This window comes from Mus musculus, chromosome 19 (assembly GCF_000001635.26).
Source record: "Mus musculus strain C57BL/6J chromosome 19, GRCm38.p6 C57BL/6J".
NCBI classification, from domain to species: Eukaryota; Metazoa; Chordata; class Mammalia; order Rodentia; family Muridae; genus Mus; species Mus musculus.
In genome coordinates, this window is record NC_000085.6 from 56,896,251 (window position 1) to 56,917,038 (window position 20,788).

The 20,788-nt window shown below is 50.5% G+C and overlaps 2 protein-coding genes across 11 annotated transcripts in view; one reads left to right on the forward strand and one right to left on the reverse strand.

Annotated features, from left to right (window-relative positions):
• Vwa2 (von Willebrand factor A domain containing 2) overlaps window positions 1–15,828 on the forward strand; it is a 37,663-nt gene extending 21,835 nt beyond the window's left edge. The window contains exons 6-14 of one of the 3 annotated variants that reach the window (NM_172840.2): window positions 1,624–1,815; window positions 5,278–5,411; window positions 5,986–6,118; window positions 7,217–7,272; window positions 9,229–9,336; window positions 10,140–10,712; window positions 12,582–13,133; window positions 13,440–13,565; window positions 14,365–15,828. In NM_172840.2, the coding sequence (NP_766428.2) occupies window positions 1,624–1,815; window positions 5,278–5,411; window positions 5,986–6,118; window positions 7,217–7,272; window positions 9,229–9,336; window positions 10,140–10,712; window positions 12,582–13,133; window positions 13,440–13,565; window positions 14,365–14,495 (2,005 nt within the window). In that variant the 3' untranslated portion in view covers window positions 14,496–15,828. Of the gene's footprint in view, window positions 1–1,623; window positions 1,816–2,351; window positions 2,482–5,277; window positions 5,412–5,985; window positions 6,119–7,216; window positions 7,273–7,648; window positions 9,143–9,228; window positions 9,337–10,139; window positions 10,713–12,581; window positions 13,134–13,439; window positions 13,566–14,364 lie in introns of those variants that run through there. The other 2 variants (XM_006527090.1, XM_006527091.1) reach the window with 2 other exon arrangements.
• Window positions 15,829–16,103: 275 nt separating this feature from the next.
• The window catches only part of Afap1l2 (actin filament associated protein 1-like 2), a 116,236-nt gene continuing 111,551 nt past the window's right edge, over window positions 16,104–20,788 (reverse strand). For 5 of the 8 annotated variants that reach the window (XM_030250909.1, XM_006527024.3, XM_030250908.1 and 2 more), the window contains 6 exons: window positions 20,074–20,322; window positions 19,812–19,992; window positions 19,422–19,577; window positions 18,120–18,313; window positions 17,875–18,003; window positions 16,109–17,158 (listed from right to left, as the gene is read on the reverse strand). In XM_030250909.1, coding sequence (XP_030106769.1) covers window positions 17,132–17,158; window positions 17,875–18,003; window positions 18,120–18,313; window positions 19,422–19,577; window positions 19,812–19,992; window positions 20,074–20,322 — 936 coding nt within the window. In that variant the 3' untranslated portion in view covers window positions 16,109–17,131. Of the gene's footprint in view, window positions 17,159–17,874; window positions 18,004–18,119; window positions 18,314–19,421; window positions 19,578–19,811; window positions 19,993–20,073; window positions 20,323–20,788 lie in introns of all 8 variants that reach the window. The other 3 variants (NM_001177797.1, NM_146102.2, NM_001177796.1) reach the window with 1 other exon arrangement.

The window sequence follows — 20,788 nt, forward strand, 5'->3', positions numbered from 1 at the left end:
TGCCATTGTTCTTGTTCCCTGACCATAAAAGGCGCCTTTCTGAACTTCAAATGGTCTCCTAAGATTTTCTACATCAGAGCCTGGATTAAAAAAAAAAATCTCAATCTAGTTTCACTAACAATTTTATTTTCCCAGATGCTTTCTAAAGGTGTTAGTCCTAGCTGACTGACAAGCTGTATCTCTGAGTCCTTCCCTAGGGTGGCGAGAGCATCCTTAATCTGCCCCAGCAGCAGTGCCTGAAGGAGATGAAGCATTAGTACTGTGAGTGCCAGAGATACCGCCCAGCGAGGGACTGGGAGCTCCTTAAAGTTTCCATACAATTCTTAGATTAAGTGGGATGTGAGGACAGCAAGCAGAGCAGAACCCCATAACAGCGTGAAGTCCTCAGCATGTGTGGTCCTCAGGGCCGTCCTGCACTGAGGCCCACACCCATGTGAATGTGGTAACTAGTGAGCCACATTCCATGAGTTCTAAAGCTATTTGTCGTTCCTCCTGCATGGCCCTCCACAGTAGGGTCATGACAGAATAATAAATCGGCTTCTATGAAGAGTTGCTCATACATATATGTATACAGACACATTTTGCGCACACGCGTGAGTATGCGTGTGCGTGGGTTATAAGTATATAATCTGTATGAGACTGTGCTCTGTACACATACATGTATATTTAGGTACACACACATCATATACCCTGTTCCCACCAGCTCTCATAGAAGAATGAGTTTGACTTATTCAGCTCTGAGCTCTGGGTTGGCTCTGCTCTCTACTGTCCCTGTCCTAGGCAGAGAGTCCAGTGATGTCCTGCTCAGGTCCCTTGGCCCAGCCACTCATTGCTCCCAGTTTCTCTTGTGACGGTCCTGAGCCCCAGGTCTCTTTCCAGTCAAAGGCCTCTCTCTGTCAGCTCACCTGTGTTGTCCAGCACCCTCCGGGTATCGCACAGGGTGCAGCAGAATCCTAGGGGTCCCCTGGGAACCATCTTGACTTTTTGGTGGGGGTAGCTTTGATTTAAAAGGTTAATCTTCAATACTCGCCCAATTGCAAAGAATAGCTACATAGAGGCACACTAGAGATTTACCTAGTGTCTGGTCTAGTTCTGTCTCGTGTATGCCATGTGTGTCATGCGTGTCATGCATGTCATATATGTCATGTATGTCGTGTATATGGTAGACTGGGCCCCACTCAGCCAACCATCCCCTCCTCTTTCCACCCCTCTAAAAATGACTCGTTGAGCCTCCTTTTCCAGCTTCACTGAAAATATTATGATTCATGGCATGATATCAGAAACATTAAGAACACCAGAGGCCAGAGGCCAATGTGATGGCCCGGCACATAAAGGCACTTGCTGCCTGCCATGCCCGATGACCTGATTCCAGTTCCTGGGGCTCATGTGGTAAAAAGAGAAAGCCAACGCTTGCAAGATGTCCTCTGTCTCCCACATGCAAATCACGGCATGCCTGTGCCACTACTCCAAACATTGGAGGTGCACGGTGGAATGGAACCTTTGAGCCTTGGCTAGGAGTCACTGCTGTTCCCTATTAACAGGAACCCATTTGCCTCTGGGTTCCCTCCCAGCTTCACCCCCCGCCCCCCATGACTTCTTTCTTGTTTCTCCCCCTGTCCTCAGAGGTGGGCGCACCGAGACGGGCCTAGCCCTGAAACGCCTGAGCAGAGGGTTCCCCGGAGGCAGAAATGGCTCTGTGCCCCAGATTCTTATCATCGTCACGGATGGCAAGTCCCAGGGGCCCGTGGCTCTCCCGGCTAAGCAGCTGAGAGAAAGGGGCATCGTCGTGTTTGCCGTAGGAGTCCGTTTTCCCAGGTAAGTAAATGCCTCAGTCAGCTTCAGGCAGTGGGGCCAGTGTGCCTGCAAGAGCCTGCCAGAGCCTTCCGGGCTGCAGCAAAGACTGGGGATCTGGGAAGACTGGCTGGTCTTTATGTGTCTCCCCGCAACGCCCATCCCCCTTGTTTTGCTCTTCTGGCTCTAGTGCATAGCACATTCCCAACCTTCCAAAGCATTGAGGTTTCATGCTGCCCTCTGCTTTTTACCTGAACCTTCTGTTGTAAGCATCAGAAAGTAAACTCACTTGACACAAATATAAACCAATGGAATCAACTCATTTCACCATGTGTGTGAGCTTCCCACCCCTCGGGGGCAGGAGCCATGGAATTCAGTACTGCTCAGCTCTGCTCTGCCCACCACGCGTCTCTCAAGCTCTCTCAGCTTTCTCAGTCTGGTCTTCGGAGAAAGAAGGAGTGGGGGTCATGAGCAACATTCCAGCCCACAGCATCACATCTCCACGCTGGGAGGCGGGTGGGTCTCCAGCTTCTGCTAGCCCAGTCATGTGTACACCCCAGCTGACAGTGGCCGGGAGTCTACGTGAGATCCACCACCCTCCTCCAGCCACCCTCAACCAGGTGTTGAGCAAATCTGTCTTCCTAGAAGAGAAGGTCACACGCCCCCAATGCTCTCGGCCTTAAAAAACAGGTATGGTTCCTAGTCCTTGGGTCTCTAGTTGTAAGTTTAGGTGACATGACTCTGGGCTGGCCATCAAGCTTCTGTTTAGGAATTTCTTTCGTCTTATTCTTCTTTTCTGTCTATTAGAATAGGTTTCCTCCTCGTGCTGACACTAGGCTAGTCTTGGAATAGACTAGACTATCCCGTCTATCTCATGGGAAAGAGTAGATAGTAAACGAATGGATGCCTATGTAGGAAATGTGATTTCAGGTGCAAATAGAAGGCCAAGCGGGTGAGGGCTGATTGCACAGGGAGAGCAGCTTTGGTCGAAGCGGGGCTGCTAAGGCTGCTCCGAGGAGTTGTTTATTGTTTGATTTTTTAAGAACAAACATGACAGGTAGTAGCAAAGCCCCAAGGCAGTAAGTAGCTTGCTGTGGGTAGGAGCAGGGACCAAGCACATAGGAAATATGGTAGATGGAGCAGCTGGGGGCAGAGGTGGGGTGGGGGGAAGCCATTCTGTTGTGGGTGGCAGGGAGATGGTTCCCTGGTGAGAGTGCTTGCTGGGTAAGTGTGAGGACCTGAGCTTAGATTCTAGCACCCAAGGTTAAAAAAACAAAAACAACAAAAAAAAAACAACAGAGAAGTGACTAACCCCAGAGCTATAGGAACAGTGACAGGAAGATCTGTGGGATTTTCTAGCTGTCAGCCTAACAACAGCTCAGCAAGCTCAGTGAGCTGCTGTCTGAGAGCGCACGGTGGAGAAGGGATAGGACCAAACATCTAACATCTTCCTGTGGCTTCAGAGCACATATCTGCATGTGCACACGTTCGTGCACACACACACACACACACACACACACACACATACATAGCACATTACACACTCACACTACACACATACACACAAACGTAGACATACACATATGTACACATACCATACACACATATAGGCACACATACACACCACACCACATATGCACACATGTACCACACACACACTCAGATTCTTATTTAAAACCCTGTTGTGGATATTGTTGAAGGCTTTGGCATTTACTGTGAGTACCGTGAAAAGCTCTGGGGACAGGGGGTGGTGTTCGACAGAAATGGCATTTTCATGTGATCACACTGGCTGAGGCCCTAGGGAGGAGGCTTTAGAACAACTCAGACCAGAGACAGTTTTTGTTGTTGTTGTTGTTGTTGTTTTTCAAGACAGGGTTTCTCTGTGTAGCCCTGGCTGTCCTGGAATTCACTTTGTAGACCAGGCTGGCCTCGAACTGAGAAATCTGCTTGCCTCTGCCTCCCAAGTGCTGGGATTAAAGGCGTGCGCCACCACCGTGCAGCTCAGACCAGAGACAGTTATGTTCAAAGCACTAAGCTGCTGGTGTATGCTGGGCACACTGGTAGGGGCTGGGGGGTCACTGGGGCACACTGGGGTGTGCTGGGGCATACTGGGGCATGGCTGGACCTGAGCTGTGTGGTAAAAGTCAAGAAGGGTAATGGCTGTAGAGTCACATGTGGACTGGGAGTGAAGACTGGAGCGTCCTGGCCTGAACCCTAGAGTGAATGGTGATGTCATTTTTCAACATGGCAGAGAATTAAAAAAAAAAAAAAAAAAGAACAGGAAGCCATCTGAAAGTATGCTCTTTCCATCTCCAGCCCCCTTTCCTGCTGGTTGAGCCTCTTTGTGACGCTTCTCCATTCTAGTCAGCACCTAAGTTTCTTGGGCAGCTTTTGAGAAAGTCTGCTGCTGGGCCAAAACAGTGGAGGGGGGAACCAGCGGGCCACATGTGAGAAGCCCCCTCTGTGTGCCAAGGGATAACTGGGAAGTGGGTGAAAGCTTAGCCTGCATGGAGTCGAATAAGATGAAGAGTTAAACAAACGCTAGTCAAGTTTGCAGCGTGATGACCTTCTCTTCCTGTCTGGCTGAGTTTCAACACTTCTTTCCTTCACATCACAGACTCCCTCATTTTCATTAATTTATAAACTATTTCTCTGCACCAGGGTCTGGGCACACATGCTTGCCGAGGTACACTTGAGGTCAGGACAACTGTGGGAGTCTATCCTTCCTCTCTACCATGCGGGTCCCAGGGATCAAAGTCAGGTCATCAGGCTGGGCATGGCACCCTGACCTGCTGAGCCTCTCACTGGCTCTTAAGACAAATGAAAAATGAAATTAGCATTTATTTGCTTTGTCTTATTAAACAAAGATCTCTTCTTCGTGACTTAGGGTCATCCACTTACCATTTTGTCCTGGGCACCGGTGATAATGCCTTCTGGGCACTGAAGGATTCTATTTCCCTTCCACGGCAGCAGAGTGCTGGCCTTGGCTGCCTTGGGTCTCTTTCCTATCTTGGAGTTCTGCTGTCACTGGCCATCCTTGCTTGCTCTCTTTCTCACTTTAAACAACTTTCTCTCATTTGCTTTCTGATGGATTTTAACAATTAATATTTAACTTAAAAAAAACAAATAGAAAGGATTAGACAACAAATGAAAAGTTACATATGTATAAGTTTGTGTGTGCAACTATGTAACAAATTCCGAAGTCCCTGAGTTGTGCTCCTTCTCAGCTGTGACTTTTAATTAGAAGAGAGGTTGAATTCCTTAACACTTTGTCTGCCGATGAGCAGGTGGGTTTGAGGACAAGGCGTTTAGCACAGGGTAGACTGTAGCTGAACTTCCTGAGTTTACTTCTCAGTGTCACCTAGACAGATGAGGTTGCTATGAAGTGACAGCTGGCTCAGTGGGATGGCACTGTGGCCCAGAAGCTAGGTAGGCAGGAAGAGGAGGGAGGGCATGGTACTAGCTGTCAGAATTTCCCCCCCACAGGTGGGACGAGCTGCTCACGCTGGCCAGTGAGCCGAAGGACCGGCATGTGCTGTTGGCTGAGCAAGTGGAGGATGCCACCAATGGCCTCCTCAGCACCCTCAGCAGCTCCGCACTCTGCACCACTGCTGATCCAGGTAGGACTCACCAGCCTGCAAGGGAATAGCCTTGAACCTTACAGACTAAAACATGGGCTGAACAGGGCTCTTGAGGCCAGAGCCTCCCAGGAAGGGTGGATAGAAAAACAGGCAGCCCCTGTCCTGGGTGCTCTGTTCTGTTTCCTTATGGCTGTCTTTGTGGATTTCCCAACTGGAGTTCTGAGCTTATGCCTGTAGGATAAGGGGCCTGGGATTTAAGGTTAGACTTGGTAGGGCTCTTTTCCCTGCTGAGGAGACGAACCAAGTCCACATCTCTCTTTGGCTGCCTGGAGGAACTCAGGGATGCTTTGGGCTTAGGATACCTATCTAGGTCCACCCCAGACCTACAGTGACATTCAGACAGAAAGTGCCTGTGTGTGCTGTGAGTGGAGCCTGGGACAGAGGACATCCAGACACTGCTTCATATCAGTGCTCTGCCCTGAGAGGCTACAGAGTGAACAGCAAGGGGTAGAGTCGGACTCCATGGCAGCCACTCTGGGGAATGGGGGCTGAGGCAAACAACATCCCTTGTCTTATGGTGTGTGTGTGTGTGTGTGTGTGTCTTCTGACACAGACTGCAGGGTGGAACCTCATCCCTGTGAGCGGAGGACGCTGGAGACCGTCAGGGAGCTCGCTGGCAATGCCTTGTGCTGGAGAGGATCAAGGCAAGCAGACACTGTGCTGGCTCTGCCCTGTCCCTTCTACAGGTTGGTCCACAGGGTCTGTGGGCAGAGTCCCCATGATTCTGAGTGCTCTAAAGCCGCAGGGGGATTAGCACTTTGGGTTCCGATGCTGGACGTGGCTGGACAATTTGTAACAGAAAAAAATGGGAGACAGAAGAAGAGATCCGGAATGGAATTTTCTATCCAGCAGCGAGGAACGCTTTCTGCCACAGCAGAGCTCTCAGGACTGGGGAGGGGCAGTGGTGGCTTTGGGGTCAGATGGCCAGTGTTCAGATCCCAAGCCTTTTCTGCTTTGGCTGCAGTGTGGAGGGAGACACCTGGCACAAGGCTGTTCCAAGAATGGTGACTTTTGTGTTACCGCAGAACGCTAGTGTGTCCGAGAGGACTCAGGAAAACATCAAGTAGGGTGGTTTTCAAGTCCTCTTTGAGCTTTGAGGTTTGGGGGGGGGGGCACTGGTCTTAGAACGGAGAGAGCAGCAGCAGGGTGAATGGCCGGGATGCTGAGGTAGCCTGGCACTAAGGTTATTCAAGCCACCCCTTCATCATCTGAGCTCCGCAACCCCATGTGAGAGTGACCGAGAGTCCTTATATAAAGAGGGAAGTGAGGACCAGAGATGGAGAGAATGTGCCTGGTCACTCAGCAGAATCCAGACGCAGAGCCTACTCCCAGAATCCCCCTCCCGGCACTGTAATGGTGGCGGCAGTGGTGGCGGCAGTGCTAAATCTGTTCCCAGATGGGAATTTTGCACACACTTATTTCTAACATTTTTTGTTATTTGTTTTTCAAGACAGGGTTTCTCTGTGTAGTCCTGGCTATCCTAGAACTCACTCCGTAGAGCAGGCTGGTCTTGAACTTAGAGATCCGCCTACCGCTGCCTCGTGTGTGCTATGCACCACCACACCTGGCTACATTTTTAACTTTTAATGTGACACCTGACTAAAAAAAAAAAAAAAAAAAAAATTTTTTTTTTTTTTTTTTGGATGGGGGATCTGGTTCATTTGAAACTTGCCCTACTTAATCTACAAATAAGAGTCCGGATAGTCTCAAGCAGGAAAGGAGCGTTTAGTGCTGGGATCTCTGAAACCTTCACTTATCCTACCACTGCATTTCTTGAATTGTAGCTGGAAGAGAGTGTTCCAGACACACCCTGCCAACTGCTACAGAACCATCTGTCCAGGTATGGTTTGCCTCTTTGACCCACAAACTCTCTTTGAGACTGATTTATAGAGGGACCCTGAGAGTCCTGAGCAGATGTGGGGTTGGGGTTAATCCCAGGGCAGGAGGGGTGGGTGTTTGGCCAAAGAGTGCTTCTGTTATTCTTTCCCTCCATCTGCTCAATGGTATAACTTTGCTGCGGGTGGACTGGTGGCTTTGGAATTACCCCATTAACCAATGTGCTTTTTGTGGGTGAGAAACACACCGAGGAACAACTTCATGGATGCCTTATGTCTAATGTTAAACCTGGGGAGATGCCTGAGCGTTTTCACCGTGGTCAAGTGGAGTTACATTTGCCTGCGGTCTACAGCTTCTCTCTGCCACTGTGCACGGTAGCCTCATTCATGGGATCCTACTGAGATCCCTTTATTATTCCCAAGCAGGAAGAATTATCAACACTATTAAGCACCATACACCAGGGTCCCCAGGGCGCCCTCATTGCCCTCCCACTGTCCTGCAAGCACAAACCACCCTGTGTGGTGTTTGTCTTTTTCTGGGTTTGCCACCTCCCCCAGTGAGGGAAGGAGCATTTCCAGGCAGGGAGCAAGGGATGCAAGCCTGGGACAGGCAAGCCCCTGGACACATCCTTTCCAAGTACTGAAGCCCCCATTACTGGTCCCTGATATGAAGGAGAAACTAATTCAGAGGCCATGGCTGTTCAGAAAATGAGGACCCTGAGACCTGAGCTTGAGTCCCTGCTCTGCCCTGACCAGTCACCTGGCCTGTCACCTGACCTCAGTGAGACTTCCTGCTTCCTGTCTCCGTTCTTAGGGTGGCTACGAGGGAGGATAGAATGGAACCTTGCTTTGTGGTTAACACAGCCCTCATCCCCATGGCTGATACTTAGTCAAAGGCCTCTGTAGATCCTGTGGCTATAGTTCCTGAGCCCCCCCCCCCCCGAGAATTCCCCATGATGCTCAAGCTGCTAGTATCAGCTGATCAGACTATCTTTAATCACAGTAATGTGGCTAGTAAATGGTAATATGCTGGTGTTTTGAAGAAAAAATGCTTGCCGGTCCTAATGGTGACACTCTGAGCTAGCTATTCTGTAAGCTTGCACAAGTGCAAAAAGATACTTTGTGTTCTTTGTGACTTTGGGAGGAAGACCATGGGGAGGGTGTTAAACTTCATTTTAATAAATGATAAGGAGCAGGGAACTCGAGCAGTTCGTGGCTACAGGGTACCATCGGCCAGACACTTCAGAAGGGCCTTGCTTTGGCGTTTGCTGGCTTTCCTGTGTTTCACACCAGCCTTGAGGAGGCATCACCCACACTATGCAGTGCACATTCAAAAGCAAATGTCTTAGCCTCTCTCCAGAGCGTTTGCTTCATACCAGGTGGTCCCACAGATTCCTTTGTGTCCGCTGATTGTGGGAGAAGTGTGAGGAGGACAGAGCTTGGGAAAATGAATTAAGATGGCCACAGAGGCAGAGGTGGCTACGTTCATCACTGGGCTGCCTGACTGCCCGGCGTAAAAGCTCATGGCTCTCTGTGCCATGAGGCAGGAGCCTTAGGCAACCCCAGGTCGATTTTGAACAAAGAGAGGGGCCCTTCGGCCCACAGCCATGCCCTCGCCTTGTTGCTATGGAGGTCATCATCCTTAGAAAACTCAGGTAAAACACAAGTCAGTCGTTATGGCAACCCTGGGCCCCTCTGGGCCTTCTCAGAAGCCTTGGATAATGATGGCCAGCATCCTGATACCACAGAGGGAGCACAGCAACATGGACCCATTGGACCCAATTGGCACGGGCCCTACCAAGGTCTTCCAGCTGCACGGAGTCCCTCCTCTGAGTATTCGCTGTGAGAGCTTTGCTGCTTTCCCTACCAGATGGTGTGAGCACAACACCGGAGCAACCTTCAGTCTGTACTCTGCCCTCTCTGCCTGTCATCTTGGCTTTTAACGGGTATCTCTCTGGTAGGCCCCTGTGACTCCCAGCCCTGCCAAAATGGAGGCACGTGCATTCCAGAAGGTGTGGATAGGTACCACTGTCTCTGCCCACTGGCATTCGGAGGGGAAGTCAACTGTGGTATGTATACTTGGGATTCCCCAGACTGACTCACTGGGAGCAGGCGAGGCCTGGGTTCATGCTTCCTGTTGTCCCCTGCTCCCTGCTGAGTAGAAAGCAATGGATAGAATATCAACCCACCTTCTTTCCCCATAGCCCACTGATCTGTCATTTGGTGCGGCCTCAGACACTCTGTTAATCCAAATAGTGGCACCCGGCAGAGCTGTCACATAGCTGCTGCCTAATGTCTGAGCATATCTATGGCTTGTTTCACCCCTTCTGAGGAAAAGGAGCAAGAAGGCCTAACTTCTTTTGATTTTAAATCCATGCAGTGAAGATTCTATAAGCCTCGGCTTATGGGGAGCTGTGGTTATGTAAAGTACTTAGCACAGCGCCCAGCACACTCGGTAAGTGACTTACACATGTGTGCGGTGCCTTCATTGGAAATCCATATAGGAAAAGTAAATCGTATATACGTCAAACCTAGGGATGCTTCTAAAAGAAATATAGGAGCGTGTCTCTGTGATCTTAAAAGCTGGCAAAGACATCTCGGACCTCAAGGACAGTGGGAAATAAAGTTGGAGGCTAAACTCATTCTGCTTTATACAAAGCACTTGGACTGTGTCCCTCAGCAAGGTGGCAGGAAGCATTCTACATCCGAGTCTCTGGCAAGCACTGGATACTTAGGGGCTTGAGTCCCTCTGCTCCAGCATCTTTCTGGGAGGTTTCTTGTGCTTGAAGTGGCTTAAAGATATCTAGAGTGGGGTTGGTCTGCACACTGCAGCGGCCCCAGGTGACAGTGCGTATCACTGTGATTCCAACAGCCCCGAAGCTGAGCCTGGAATGCAGAATCGATGTCCTCTTCCTGCTGGACAGTTCTGCAGGCACCACATTGGGGGGCTTCCGGAGGGCCAAGGCCTTTGTCAAGCGCTTTGTGCAGGCCGTGCTGAGGGAGGACTCCCGAGCCCGCGTTGGGATAGCCAGTTATGGCAGGAATCTAATGGTGGCGGTGCCCGTCGGGGAGTACCAGCATGTGCCGGACCTGATCAGGAGCCTTGACAGCATTCCCTTCAGCGGTGGCCCGACCCTAACCGGGAGTGCCTTGCTCCAGGTGGCAGAGCACGGCTTTGGGAGTGCCAGCAGGACTGGTCAGGACAGGCCACGCAGAGTAGTAGTTCTGCTCACTGAATCACGCTCCCAGGATGAGGTGTCTGGGCCAGCAGCTCACGCAAGGGCTCGGGAGCTACTCCTCCTGGGCGTGGGCAGTGAGATCCTGCAGGCGGAGCTGGTGAAGATCACCGGTAGCCCGAAGCATGTGATGGTCCACACAGACCCTCAGGACCTGTTCAGCCAAATCCCAGAGCTGCAGAGGAGGCTATGCAGCCAGCCACGGCCAGGTAAAACTCTGCAGCCTAACCTAGGGCTGGCTTGTCAGTAGACAGGTCCGTCTGTCTGTCTTCTTGGCACCACCAGCCATTCTTTCCTTCAGTGCCTGTGCTGGGAACTAGGATCGGGGCCTGAGTGTAGAACTCTGTGGGGACTTCTTGTGAGGACCAGATAAGACAAGCCTAAGCAAGTACACTCAGCATGTCTAAGCGTGCACCTGATTATAGGTACTGTTACTAATCACACTTGATCATTGTTATTAGTCTTAAGGAGTTCTGAGTCAGAGACGTGTATTCTTAGAACACACACATGTACACATGCACACACACACTTGTTGCTGCACACTCGAACACAACCAAAGCGAACATGCTGTGATACCTTCTCTACTTCTCTGCTCATTCTGTTTCCTTTCCTATGAGGCTGAGCTTGTGAGCAGCACTCAGTGGGGAAATGGTAGCCCTGGGACTAAGCAGGGCCATGCAGCGGCTGGGCTAGTACCCGAGATGTCAGAGCTGGAACACATCGGTAAGAGGGCACTTCAGTGCTTCCCTGGGGAGCTAAGTGGAAGAGCCTCATGTGGGACTTAGCATCCCCAAACCGCGTTACTGGCGATGGTCCCCAGAGGTGAGAGTCCCCCTTCTGTAAAATGGTGATGAGGCTTGTCATGCCCCTTGTATCCTGTCCTCTAGGCCAGTCTCCTATGGCAGATATATATATATAACGGACTTGCCAATTGCAGAGAGTTCCATTATGTATCCATCCATTAGGATAGGTCATTGTTGCATTTAACAAACCAAAATCGATACATTGTTACTTAGTACAGTCTACCTTTGCTCAGATTTCCTTAGCTTTTACTTGATGTCTTCCTGTTCCCAACGCCAGAAATTGCCCTCACAGGGGAGTTAGCAGGCCTGTCTCCCCAGGGGGTTGTGGCAGGTTCTCTATTTTCCTTGTGTCCAGTGTGGTTTTTAAAAGCTAACATTATCAGACCACCAGACCCTTTGACTCCGTATTTAAACCATCCCAGTGGCTCTCCATGTGGCTGAAAGAAACCCGAGCCCCTTCCACCAGCTTCTGAGTACTTCCTGTCTGGCTGCTGCTCTCGCACACACTGGAAGACTGAGGAAGCTGCCTCCCTGCTAAGAAGCATCCTGCCTGCCAGTTAGCTTCACCTCTCTCCTCCCCAGGGTTCCCTGAGCACCTTCCTAGTCACATCTTGTCTTGCTGTCCCTTTAGCCCCTTCTTTCCCATGGTGTTGCTGGCTCTATTCCACATTTGTGTTCATTTCCTACCCATATGTCCTAAATCACCACTCCATAGATGGCAGGTATCAGCCTATTTGATATAATAGCAGAGCCCTGTGCACAGTGGGCAGGCACTGCGTGATGTAAGGAGGCAGGCGAAAGTACAGCCGCACCTGCTGCTGTTAGGGCCTTCAAAATCCCATATGCTGGGTCCTTCTTTCAAAGATCAAAGGTGAGTGACCTGGCTTCGCATGGCTTCAGAGCTGCGGCCCAAGGTCACCATTTCTAAGCCAGCAAGGATTTAAAAAAAAGATGAGGGAGGGAGGCTGAGGTCAAGCAGCTCCCACTGACACGTTAGAATTTATAGTTTCAAGCTTAGAAACTACATTCCCTTCGATTGGGACTACAGCACGGCCACCCCCTAGTGGCCATTCTCAGCAGGAAGCTGGGAATGTCATCAGGGCAGCCACTTGTATTCATGTCTATATTCTAAGGAAGGATGAAGTGTGATTGTAAGGAGGGTGGATGCTACATGGGCAGTCAGCACACTGGCTGGCCTGGACTCTGTCCAGCCCAGAACAGCCCTGCTGTACCAGCCAGATCTAGACAAGGGACCTATTTTGCTTGCTCCTCCAGGCTGCCAGGCACAGTCACTGGACCTGGTCTTCCTGTTGGATGCCTCTGCCTCTGTGGGACGTGAGAACTTTGCCCAAATGCAGAGCTTCATCAGGAAATGCACCCTCCGGTTTGATGTGAATCCTGATGTGACACAGGTTGGCCTGGTGGTATATGGCAGCCGGGTGCAGACTGCCTTCGGGCTAGACACCCATCCCACCCGGGCTGCCGTGTTGCGGGCCATGAGCCAGGCTCCCTACCTAGGGGGTGTGGGTTCTGCTGGTACAGCCTTGCTGCACATTGAGGACAAGGTGATGACGGTCCAGAGGGGTGCCCGCCCCGGTGTCCCCAAGGCCGTGGTGATGCTCACAGGCGGGAGTGGGGCAGAAGATGCAGCTGTCCCTGCCCAGAAGCTGAGAGGCAATGGCATCTCAGTCTTGGTTATGAGCGTGGGAGCCGTCCTCAGGGAGGCAGTACGGAGGCTTGCCGGTCCACGCGACTCCCTGATCCATGTGGCAGCTTACACAGACCTTCCGTACCATCAGGACATGCTCATCGAGTGGCTATGTAGAGGTGAGTGGGGATAAGAACACATCTGTTAGGGCCCTCTTGAGACAGGACCTTTGCCTGACCTTCACACATGTTACTATAAGGAGGACAGCTCCCTAGTCCCCACTTGGCTGTGTGTGAGCTTATGAGCTAAACCCTACAACTCCACAAACTTCTCCAGTGTTACCGACCATGTGCTAAGCTGTTGCTGCAGGTCCATGGGTGACACTGAGAGGTTAACCCAGCCCCACAGACTGTAAGATTGAGCTGAGCTTGCTTAGAACAGGGGTTTTGGGTCTGACCCAGACCTGGGCACATTCTCCTTTGTAGAAGCCAGGCTGCCAGTCAACCTCTGCAAGCCGAGCCCATGCATGAATGAAGGCACCTGTGTCCTGAAGAACGGCAGTTACCGATGCGAGTGCCGGGGTGGCTGGGAAGGCCCCCACTGTGAGAACCGTGAGTGGATCCCTACTGTTCAAGCACAGATGGGGGTGGTCTCCTTAGTCCTGCTGAGTTCTACAGACTCAGCAGGAGGCAGGTTGGGTTATTTAATCATTTATTCACTCCCCTATGAAACACTTGGAAGGGTCTTACATATCTCAGACCGTTTTTGTTTGTTTTGTTTTGTTTAGAGTAGGAGATACAGGCTGATGGATAAGAGAGATAATCTGCCCTTATGAAGCTTCCATTTTAGGGAGGAGACAGAGTGAGCAGTGTAACAGTATAGAGCATTAGAATGTCACTATTGCAATACCATTACTATTGGGACTATTAGAATGTTACATTGGGAGTTCCGTGCATTGCAAATAGCCATGACAGCGGGGAGGTGGGCCTTGGTTAGCAACATAACACTGCACCAGTAACAGTGTCACAGGATGTGAGGCCAGAGATGTGTAGATGGGTAGACACATTATGGCAGCTAGTGGCCATTCTTTCTTGAATATCTGTAGTGACTGAGCGGAACAGCCTGCTGGAGGGGGGTGAGATAATAGGGCTTTGGGAAGAAAGTTGCTTTAAGGAGACACAAGTAACAGACTGGGGCCTCCTTAGATCAGGCAGAAATCAAGACAAGAAGACATGGCTTTTCAGCCCTTGGTACACACTGGCTTCCAGTGGCCAAGGAGGAGGTGGGGGCAGGTGGGTGGGAAACTGATCTGATACCTTTCACTTGGGGATGGACTTGTAAAAAGGACACAAAGTAGCTACCTGCTGAGGCGAAGACTCAGACACCCTCAGAATTCACTTTCCTTCCTAGGCATCTTGAGAGGAGATGCCCCCATGGCACGTAGCTTCCACCAAGAGCCTGCAGGACTACAAGGGCCAACCCCCTCGCAGCAAGCTCCCAAGCATCTTAGAATCGGAAAGGCCCTGTCCTCCGCCAAGTAAATCTCCCGGGGGCCCTGGAGCATCAGCTTCCAGCTCTGCCACAGGGGACACTGCTTGGGACAGTAGCAGCTGTCGCTATGGTGATGTTGGGAACGACTACTGCGTCAGCATTTATCCCCTGAATCCGTTTGTACCTTGCTGAGGTAAGCTGCCTGTCATTTTTCCTGAGGATAAGAGGCAGGCCAGAGAGATCTGACGACCTGCTTGAGGGTCATCACAGATGCTAGACAGATGTTCCTGAGGTGGTAGCGCTTTGAAGAAGACTCTGTCAGAGCTCACCGCCTGGTGATTGGTGCAAAAAGTGGGTTTCTCCCTGTTCCAAAAGACAGCTCCTGTGGATTTCATTTGCAAAGGGATTATGTGTCATTTGTGACGTTTTCTGGTGACCAGATCTGTGTGTGGGAGAGACCTGGGAAGGTCTCAGACAGCCATTTGACCAATTACTCAGTTTGCACGTAGGGGAGGGACATGTGTGAACAGCCGTGTACGATTGGTCTGGGCGCTGAGCAACGGCCTCCAGAGGGGCTTCCTTTCAGAGATTACTCAGGAGAGAGTGGCAGTGAGTGCTGCCCTCCTCTTAGTGGTGGCAATGATGGGCAGACTTCTCAAACTCAGCAAGGGAGGGATGAGGGGTTGCCCAGGAGGTTTGCTTTCAAAGCTTACTGTGCTGCTCTGTTTTAATGTGCATCTCACGCCCACTCGGTAATGTCTCAAGACAGATTGGTTGGTTGTTCGTCCATCAGGACTGTATCCGCTGGCAACGAGGCTTCTTTGGAATATCTTTGGGAAACTAGGTACTTAACTGCAGCGCTAACACATCAGTCTCCCCCCACACCCCTTCCCCACCCTGCCCCTTTCTTGTGCTGTTTGAAGCTGGGTTTTCAGAAGAAGCCATGTGTAGCGCTCTGGGAGATGAGAAGCATTGGTAAGGGTGTGTATCTTTGTGCAGCCAATGCTGTAAACTCTGTTTGTGTTCTGTGTGCCAGGCTGGCTGGCTGAGGTGCTACTCCACGTCTGCAGGATGCTCTCCCCGTCTCTGACCCACATTTTCTTCCTTCACATTTATACACTGGGGATGTAAACTTTACGTATTGTTATATTTCAATCATCGAACCAATATGTAGACATTGTCACAGCAGAATAGTGCTGATGTCTTCGTGGAACACCAGGACTTCCCAAACACCCGTGCAGCTGTAGTCACAGTACCTTCCTGTAAACTCCTGTCCTGGTCTGTTATATTCTACTTTACTCTGGGTTGTCAGTACCATGTTCAAGGAGTCAGAATTTGGTCTTGATGGTTTTTAAACATAAAATAAAACATTTATGTCCTTAATCGTTTGCCTAGGCAGGCTTCTACAAATTGGTATGGTTCTTTTCTCCTAAGAACTGCTAAGGAGCCTGTTTGACCTCCCGAGGTCTGGCTTTCAATTGCCTGTGTGTGGAACCTTGTTAGTTACACAATCAATGCTCTCTTTCAGGTTACTGGGTTAAGGAGCCTGAAAGTCTCTTACTAGGCTTCCCTATGTGGCTCTGCCAGTTTTTATAGTATATATCAGTGTGTAAAAAAATCAAGACCTTTGCCCCATGCCATGAAATACAAGGGAAACCCAAAATACAATGAACATTTTATTTAAAAAAAAAATTCTAACTCACCACTTGATAAAGGTCACCAAGTGTTTATGATACAGGAAATAAATGCCCTGGGATTAGAAAGACAATAATATATGCGTAAAAACATTTAGCCTTCAGAAACCAGTGTTAGGTAACTAGTTCCAAATGCTCAGAAATGGGGCAGGTAACAGATGAAATGTATCAACTTGTGCTAGTGCTGTCCCAGAGAGACAGCACATAAAGACAGCACTGGCTGCCAGTCTGACAGACTAGACAGGCTAATTCACGGCTGTTTTCCTTGCAAGGGGACCAGAAATTTAAAACATCTTTACAATGGTAATGAAGAGGTAATTGACCAACTCTTAAAAGTGGCCTGGCCACAGGACAGTCTGTAAACACAGGAATTTTCCCCCTATATAATACAGCATTGTTTAAAGTTTTCCTGGACTGGGGGGAAGTCCTTAGTGACCCCAAGGGGGTCAGTGCCTTGGCTTGGTTCCCAATATGTCCCTCTTCTACTGATTACAGGGTTCTAATGTTCTTTAAGACCATCAGAGACCACATGGAGCCCACCCAATTTGGGCAAACATGAAGACAATGCATGATTTAAACCTCAACATTGCCAAATACAGGATGAAAGATAAGGGGGTCAGGAATTTAGATTTTTCTCATAACCAGAAGCAATGTGGTCATTTTTTCACACCTGAAAAATCTTGGTAAAACAGTTGAGTGATGGATGAAATCTTTAAAAAGAAAAGGGAAGGTACATTGTCTCATTGACAGCCAGTAGATTTCGACTCCAAAGATGCCACCACGATGCTGCTGCTGGGATCCCTTTGGCTTGAGGAGGAGACAGGGCCTTCTCTTAACCGAAGCTCCGTTTGCAGCGAGCGCCTCATCCCTTGCTTTGTCTTGTAAACAGACTCACCTTTCCTCAGAGTTGCTGTTTTATTGAAGACTTGTCCAGAGCAGGATTGTCACCAAGGTCCACAGTCACATAAGAGTCTTTAGGCAATTCTTGTCTCCTAACTGGCTCCTTTCTTCTCCCATTCCTACAGTACAGACACAAAGCACCCCACCCCACCCCCAAAAGAAAGTTATCCACTGTATCTACCGCCATGTATGTAGAAAAGGGTAAGAAAAATTAACGTCGCTCCAAAGCAGTTACCAACAGAGCTAGCCTCATCCCTAGGAGGAGCACAGCCGAATGCTGTGATTGATTAGTGATGTCTGCAGGGGTGAGGCAGTAGAGGCGTATGCAATTAAATGGATTTAATAGTTCATCATTGGTGAGGGTGGGGGTGTCTGACTTTTTCAGCATCTGCACAGGACAGGAACAAAGAGCAGAGCTTGTCAAAGCCAACACGTCACTCCACTCGAGTTTCTTACTGTACTGAGTTACAGATTAAAGAGCCTTCTCCTTTTGCCCTCGGGGAGAAACTATGTCATGGGGTTAGGTCCTGTTTCTACTTTATTGAGCCTTTTGTCACTGGCTTCTCTGGTTTTGATGTTAGAAACCTTTTGGGTTGGAAACATTTCAGTCACAGCCTGTCCCTGGAATCTACTCCTGAGTGGTGGGGAGGTCGTGGGTGGGGGTGCCCTCAGGCTCACTGGGAAGAACACTTGGTAAATATAAGCACTTTCCTGGTTAATCAGTGGTAAAGCCCGGGCCGGGCCACAAGTGGCATTCTGCTGAGAGCATATCTCTCACTCAGAGCTAGTGCAAAAGCCACAAGGCTTCATCTGCAGCTGAAGAGAGGCCACTCACCTTGGCTTTCTGCAGGACAGTGCCTTTGCCTGTGACCATGACGGAAAGAGGCCTGTTCTTGAGCACAGATGCAGAGTTGACTGGCGTGGAGTCTGGTGGGGGGTTGGGGGTGGCAGCTTTGGGCTGTGGCTGAGAAGGAGAACAAGGACTGGGTCAAATTACTATGTATATAAAACCCACCTCTACCACCCTGTGCCAGGAGGCCCCGTGTAGAGCTCACAGGCCCTCCAGAGCCCAGCACTCACACGAGGGCTCATGTTGTCCAGGTGCGTGGTATCCACAGTGGTGCCCAGGGTCACGGGCCCAGCCTCTGCCTTCTTCAGGTTGTCCTTCACCTCCATGATGCTGAGCTCAAGGTCCACACGCCTGCTCTCCTCCATCCGGCATTCCTCGTCTATTTTCTTCAGTGTCTGCTCCAGCTTGGCCAGGACCCCCTTATCTGTAGAGAGGATAGAGAACCATGCTGGGTAGAGGAAGGTTTCTCTGGGGTTCAAGAAACAAATTATGACGTGGTAGTCTGAGTGAGAATGACGTCCATGGGCTCCTATGTTTGAATGCTTGGTCTCCAGAAGGTGGAACTGTTTGGGAAGGATTAGGAGGTGTGGCCCCGCTGGAGAGAAGGTGTGGCCTTTCTGGAGAGAGGGTGCGTCAGTCATTCTCGGTTAGAATGCTCTCTGTGCTTTGTGGTTCTGTCTCAACTTTGAGCTCTCAGCTACCTCTCCAGTGCCTGCCTGCTGGCTGACACAATCTCCCCACCATGACTCACTATCATGGACTCAACCTCTCCAGAACTATGAGCCCCACCTTACATCCTTTCTTTTATAAATCACCTTGGTCATGGTATTTTTGTCATAAGAATGGAGAAGTCACCAGTGAAACTGCTAACTGAATATATATTAAAAACCCACTGCCCTGTGCACATTAAATGGGTTCACTGCTAGACAAATGGACTCTATCCCGACAACTGAAAAGTAGAGAGACTGTCCCTAAGGTCTTCCTTTGATTGCCATGCCATAGCTTCCCAGGAACCTGTCGGATTTGTCCCCAAACCTGTTAGGCTGGTTGTGCTCGCTAGTGCAACTCTGTGATTTAAATATCAAATGAGATCCAGGTCAAGTAATTCTGAGAGGCCTCAGAGGTCAGTTGCTAGGAAACCTCCCATGAGCCTGAGCCGGCTGAGACTGGAAAATCACCTGGAAGCTCTCCTCTCCGACTTTGTGCACCTAAGACCAGAGCCTGGAAATTAAGAAGTGCACTGCAGGCGTGGTTAGCATAGAGGTGCCTTGGCAGACCAGTCAGCTGACCCAGATCGTCAACCTGAGAACAACCTAAGTACCTGCTGGTGCTGTTGACCCTGTTTCATGGATCCAGGCAGAGACAGCCTCAGACAGGACCAGAAGAAGAGGGTCATTTCTGAGTGAGGGTGAGGGGACTCAGGCCAAAGGATCCAGAGGTAGATGACAAATCCAGGTTCATTCCCTCTCAAAGCCCGTGTGTGTTGAGTGAGACAAAGTTCCACCCTGGCCCTCCATGCAGAGGCCCCCTACCTGTGCATCTCAACAGGGTCTCTTTGAGCTCCCGCTTCTCTCTGCGGAGCTGAGCCAGGTGCCCTCGGATCTCCTCCTTGCTCCTCTCCAGCCTCTCCTTCTCCTCCGTGTACCGCTTTACTTCCGCCTCTGTCCGATTCTTCCCAAGTTTGATCTCTACAGACCAGAGAAGGAACCGGCTTGTGTCAGCAGGGATGGGTGAGGCATGGGGAACACCCATGCTGGATGCCAGCCCTACAGTGATGGGGTGGGATGTGTCCCTCACTTTTGTTGTTGGGGTGGTCCAGGGCAGGTTCCCTCACCTCTGTGAACCCATCCTCTCGTGTGAAAGAAGAGGATCGGGCTGACTCGCTATGTCTAAAGCGCTAAGCCTGGATCTAGTCCATATACCTGCACTGGTCACTCTCAGCTTCTCCTTCACAGGTGGGCTGGCAGCGATGGGGGCAGAAGCCATGGTGTCTGGGCAGTTGGCTGGGAAGGAGATTCTCTGCTGCTCGGCCTGTAGCTTAACCATGGTGATTCGCGGGGTGGGCTCGATAGGCTCTGAAGACTCTTGAACCTCTGGTTGCCTCTGCCAAGACAGATCATACACTGCTCTATGACTGCAGGGCTTGGTGAGGTGGCTGGGTACGGTTGCTGGGATGGCTTGTACCTGCTGCACCTCTGGGTCTCCTGGAGACTCTGTGTGGGGCTCCTCTGGGGTGGTGCCTGGCTTTGGGTCTACTGTGAGGGTCTCAGCTACATCGTCCTGATGTGGCACTGCTGGGAGAGAGGCCTGCGCCTGAGCCTCACTGCTACTGTGCAGGAAGGACTTGACCGGTGTGAGATCCAGGTAGACTCTGTCTGGCTCACTACCACTGTTAGCATCGACAGCAGGGGCGGCTTCCTCGGCAGGCTCCACCTACAGGAAAAAGCCAGGGGTGTTTACTACCTCATTCCCTTGGCTGTAAGGGACCCAGCCTCAGGATTGCCTGTCCCCTCTCATGCTGCAGTTTCTGTGTTGCTTCCTCCCTTCCTACGGAACCCTCTGTGGGGTCCTGGATGGGATGTCAGAGCCCAGAGTCAGAAGGCTCAGAACACAGCATTCTGTGTAAAGAAGGAAGTGACAGGGGGGTCAGGATTGAGGGAGATACAACTACTTCGTTCCAGAACCAGGACCCTGCCACCAGCATGCTCGGCCCGCCTCAGCTACCAACGTAGGCTTTGAAGGCTAATGTGCCAATGCTCCTACCTCACGCTACCCACCATCTATTCTCCACACCCAGCACCGATCAGAGCAAATAACCAAGTATTGTTTACTAGATAGGTCTCCAGTTAGGTGAGTCTCATGCACACAACCCTATGCACAAAGGGTGGCCCAGTAGGTG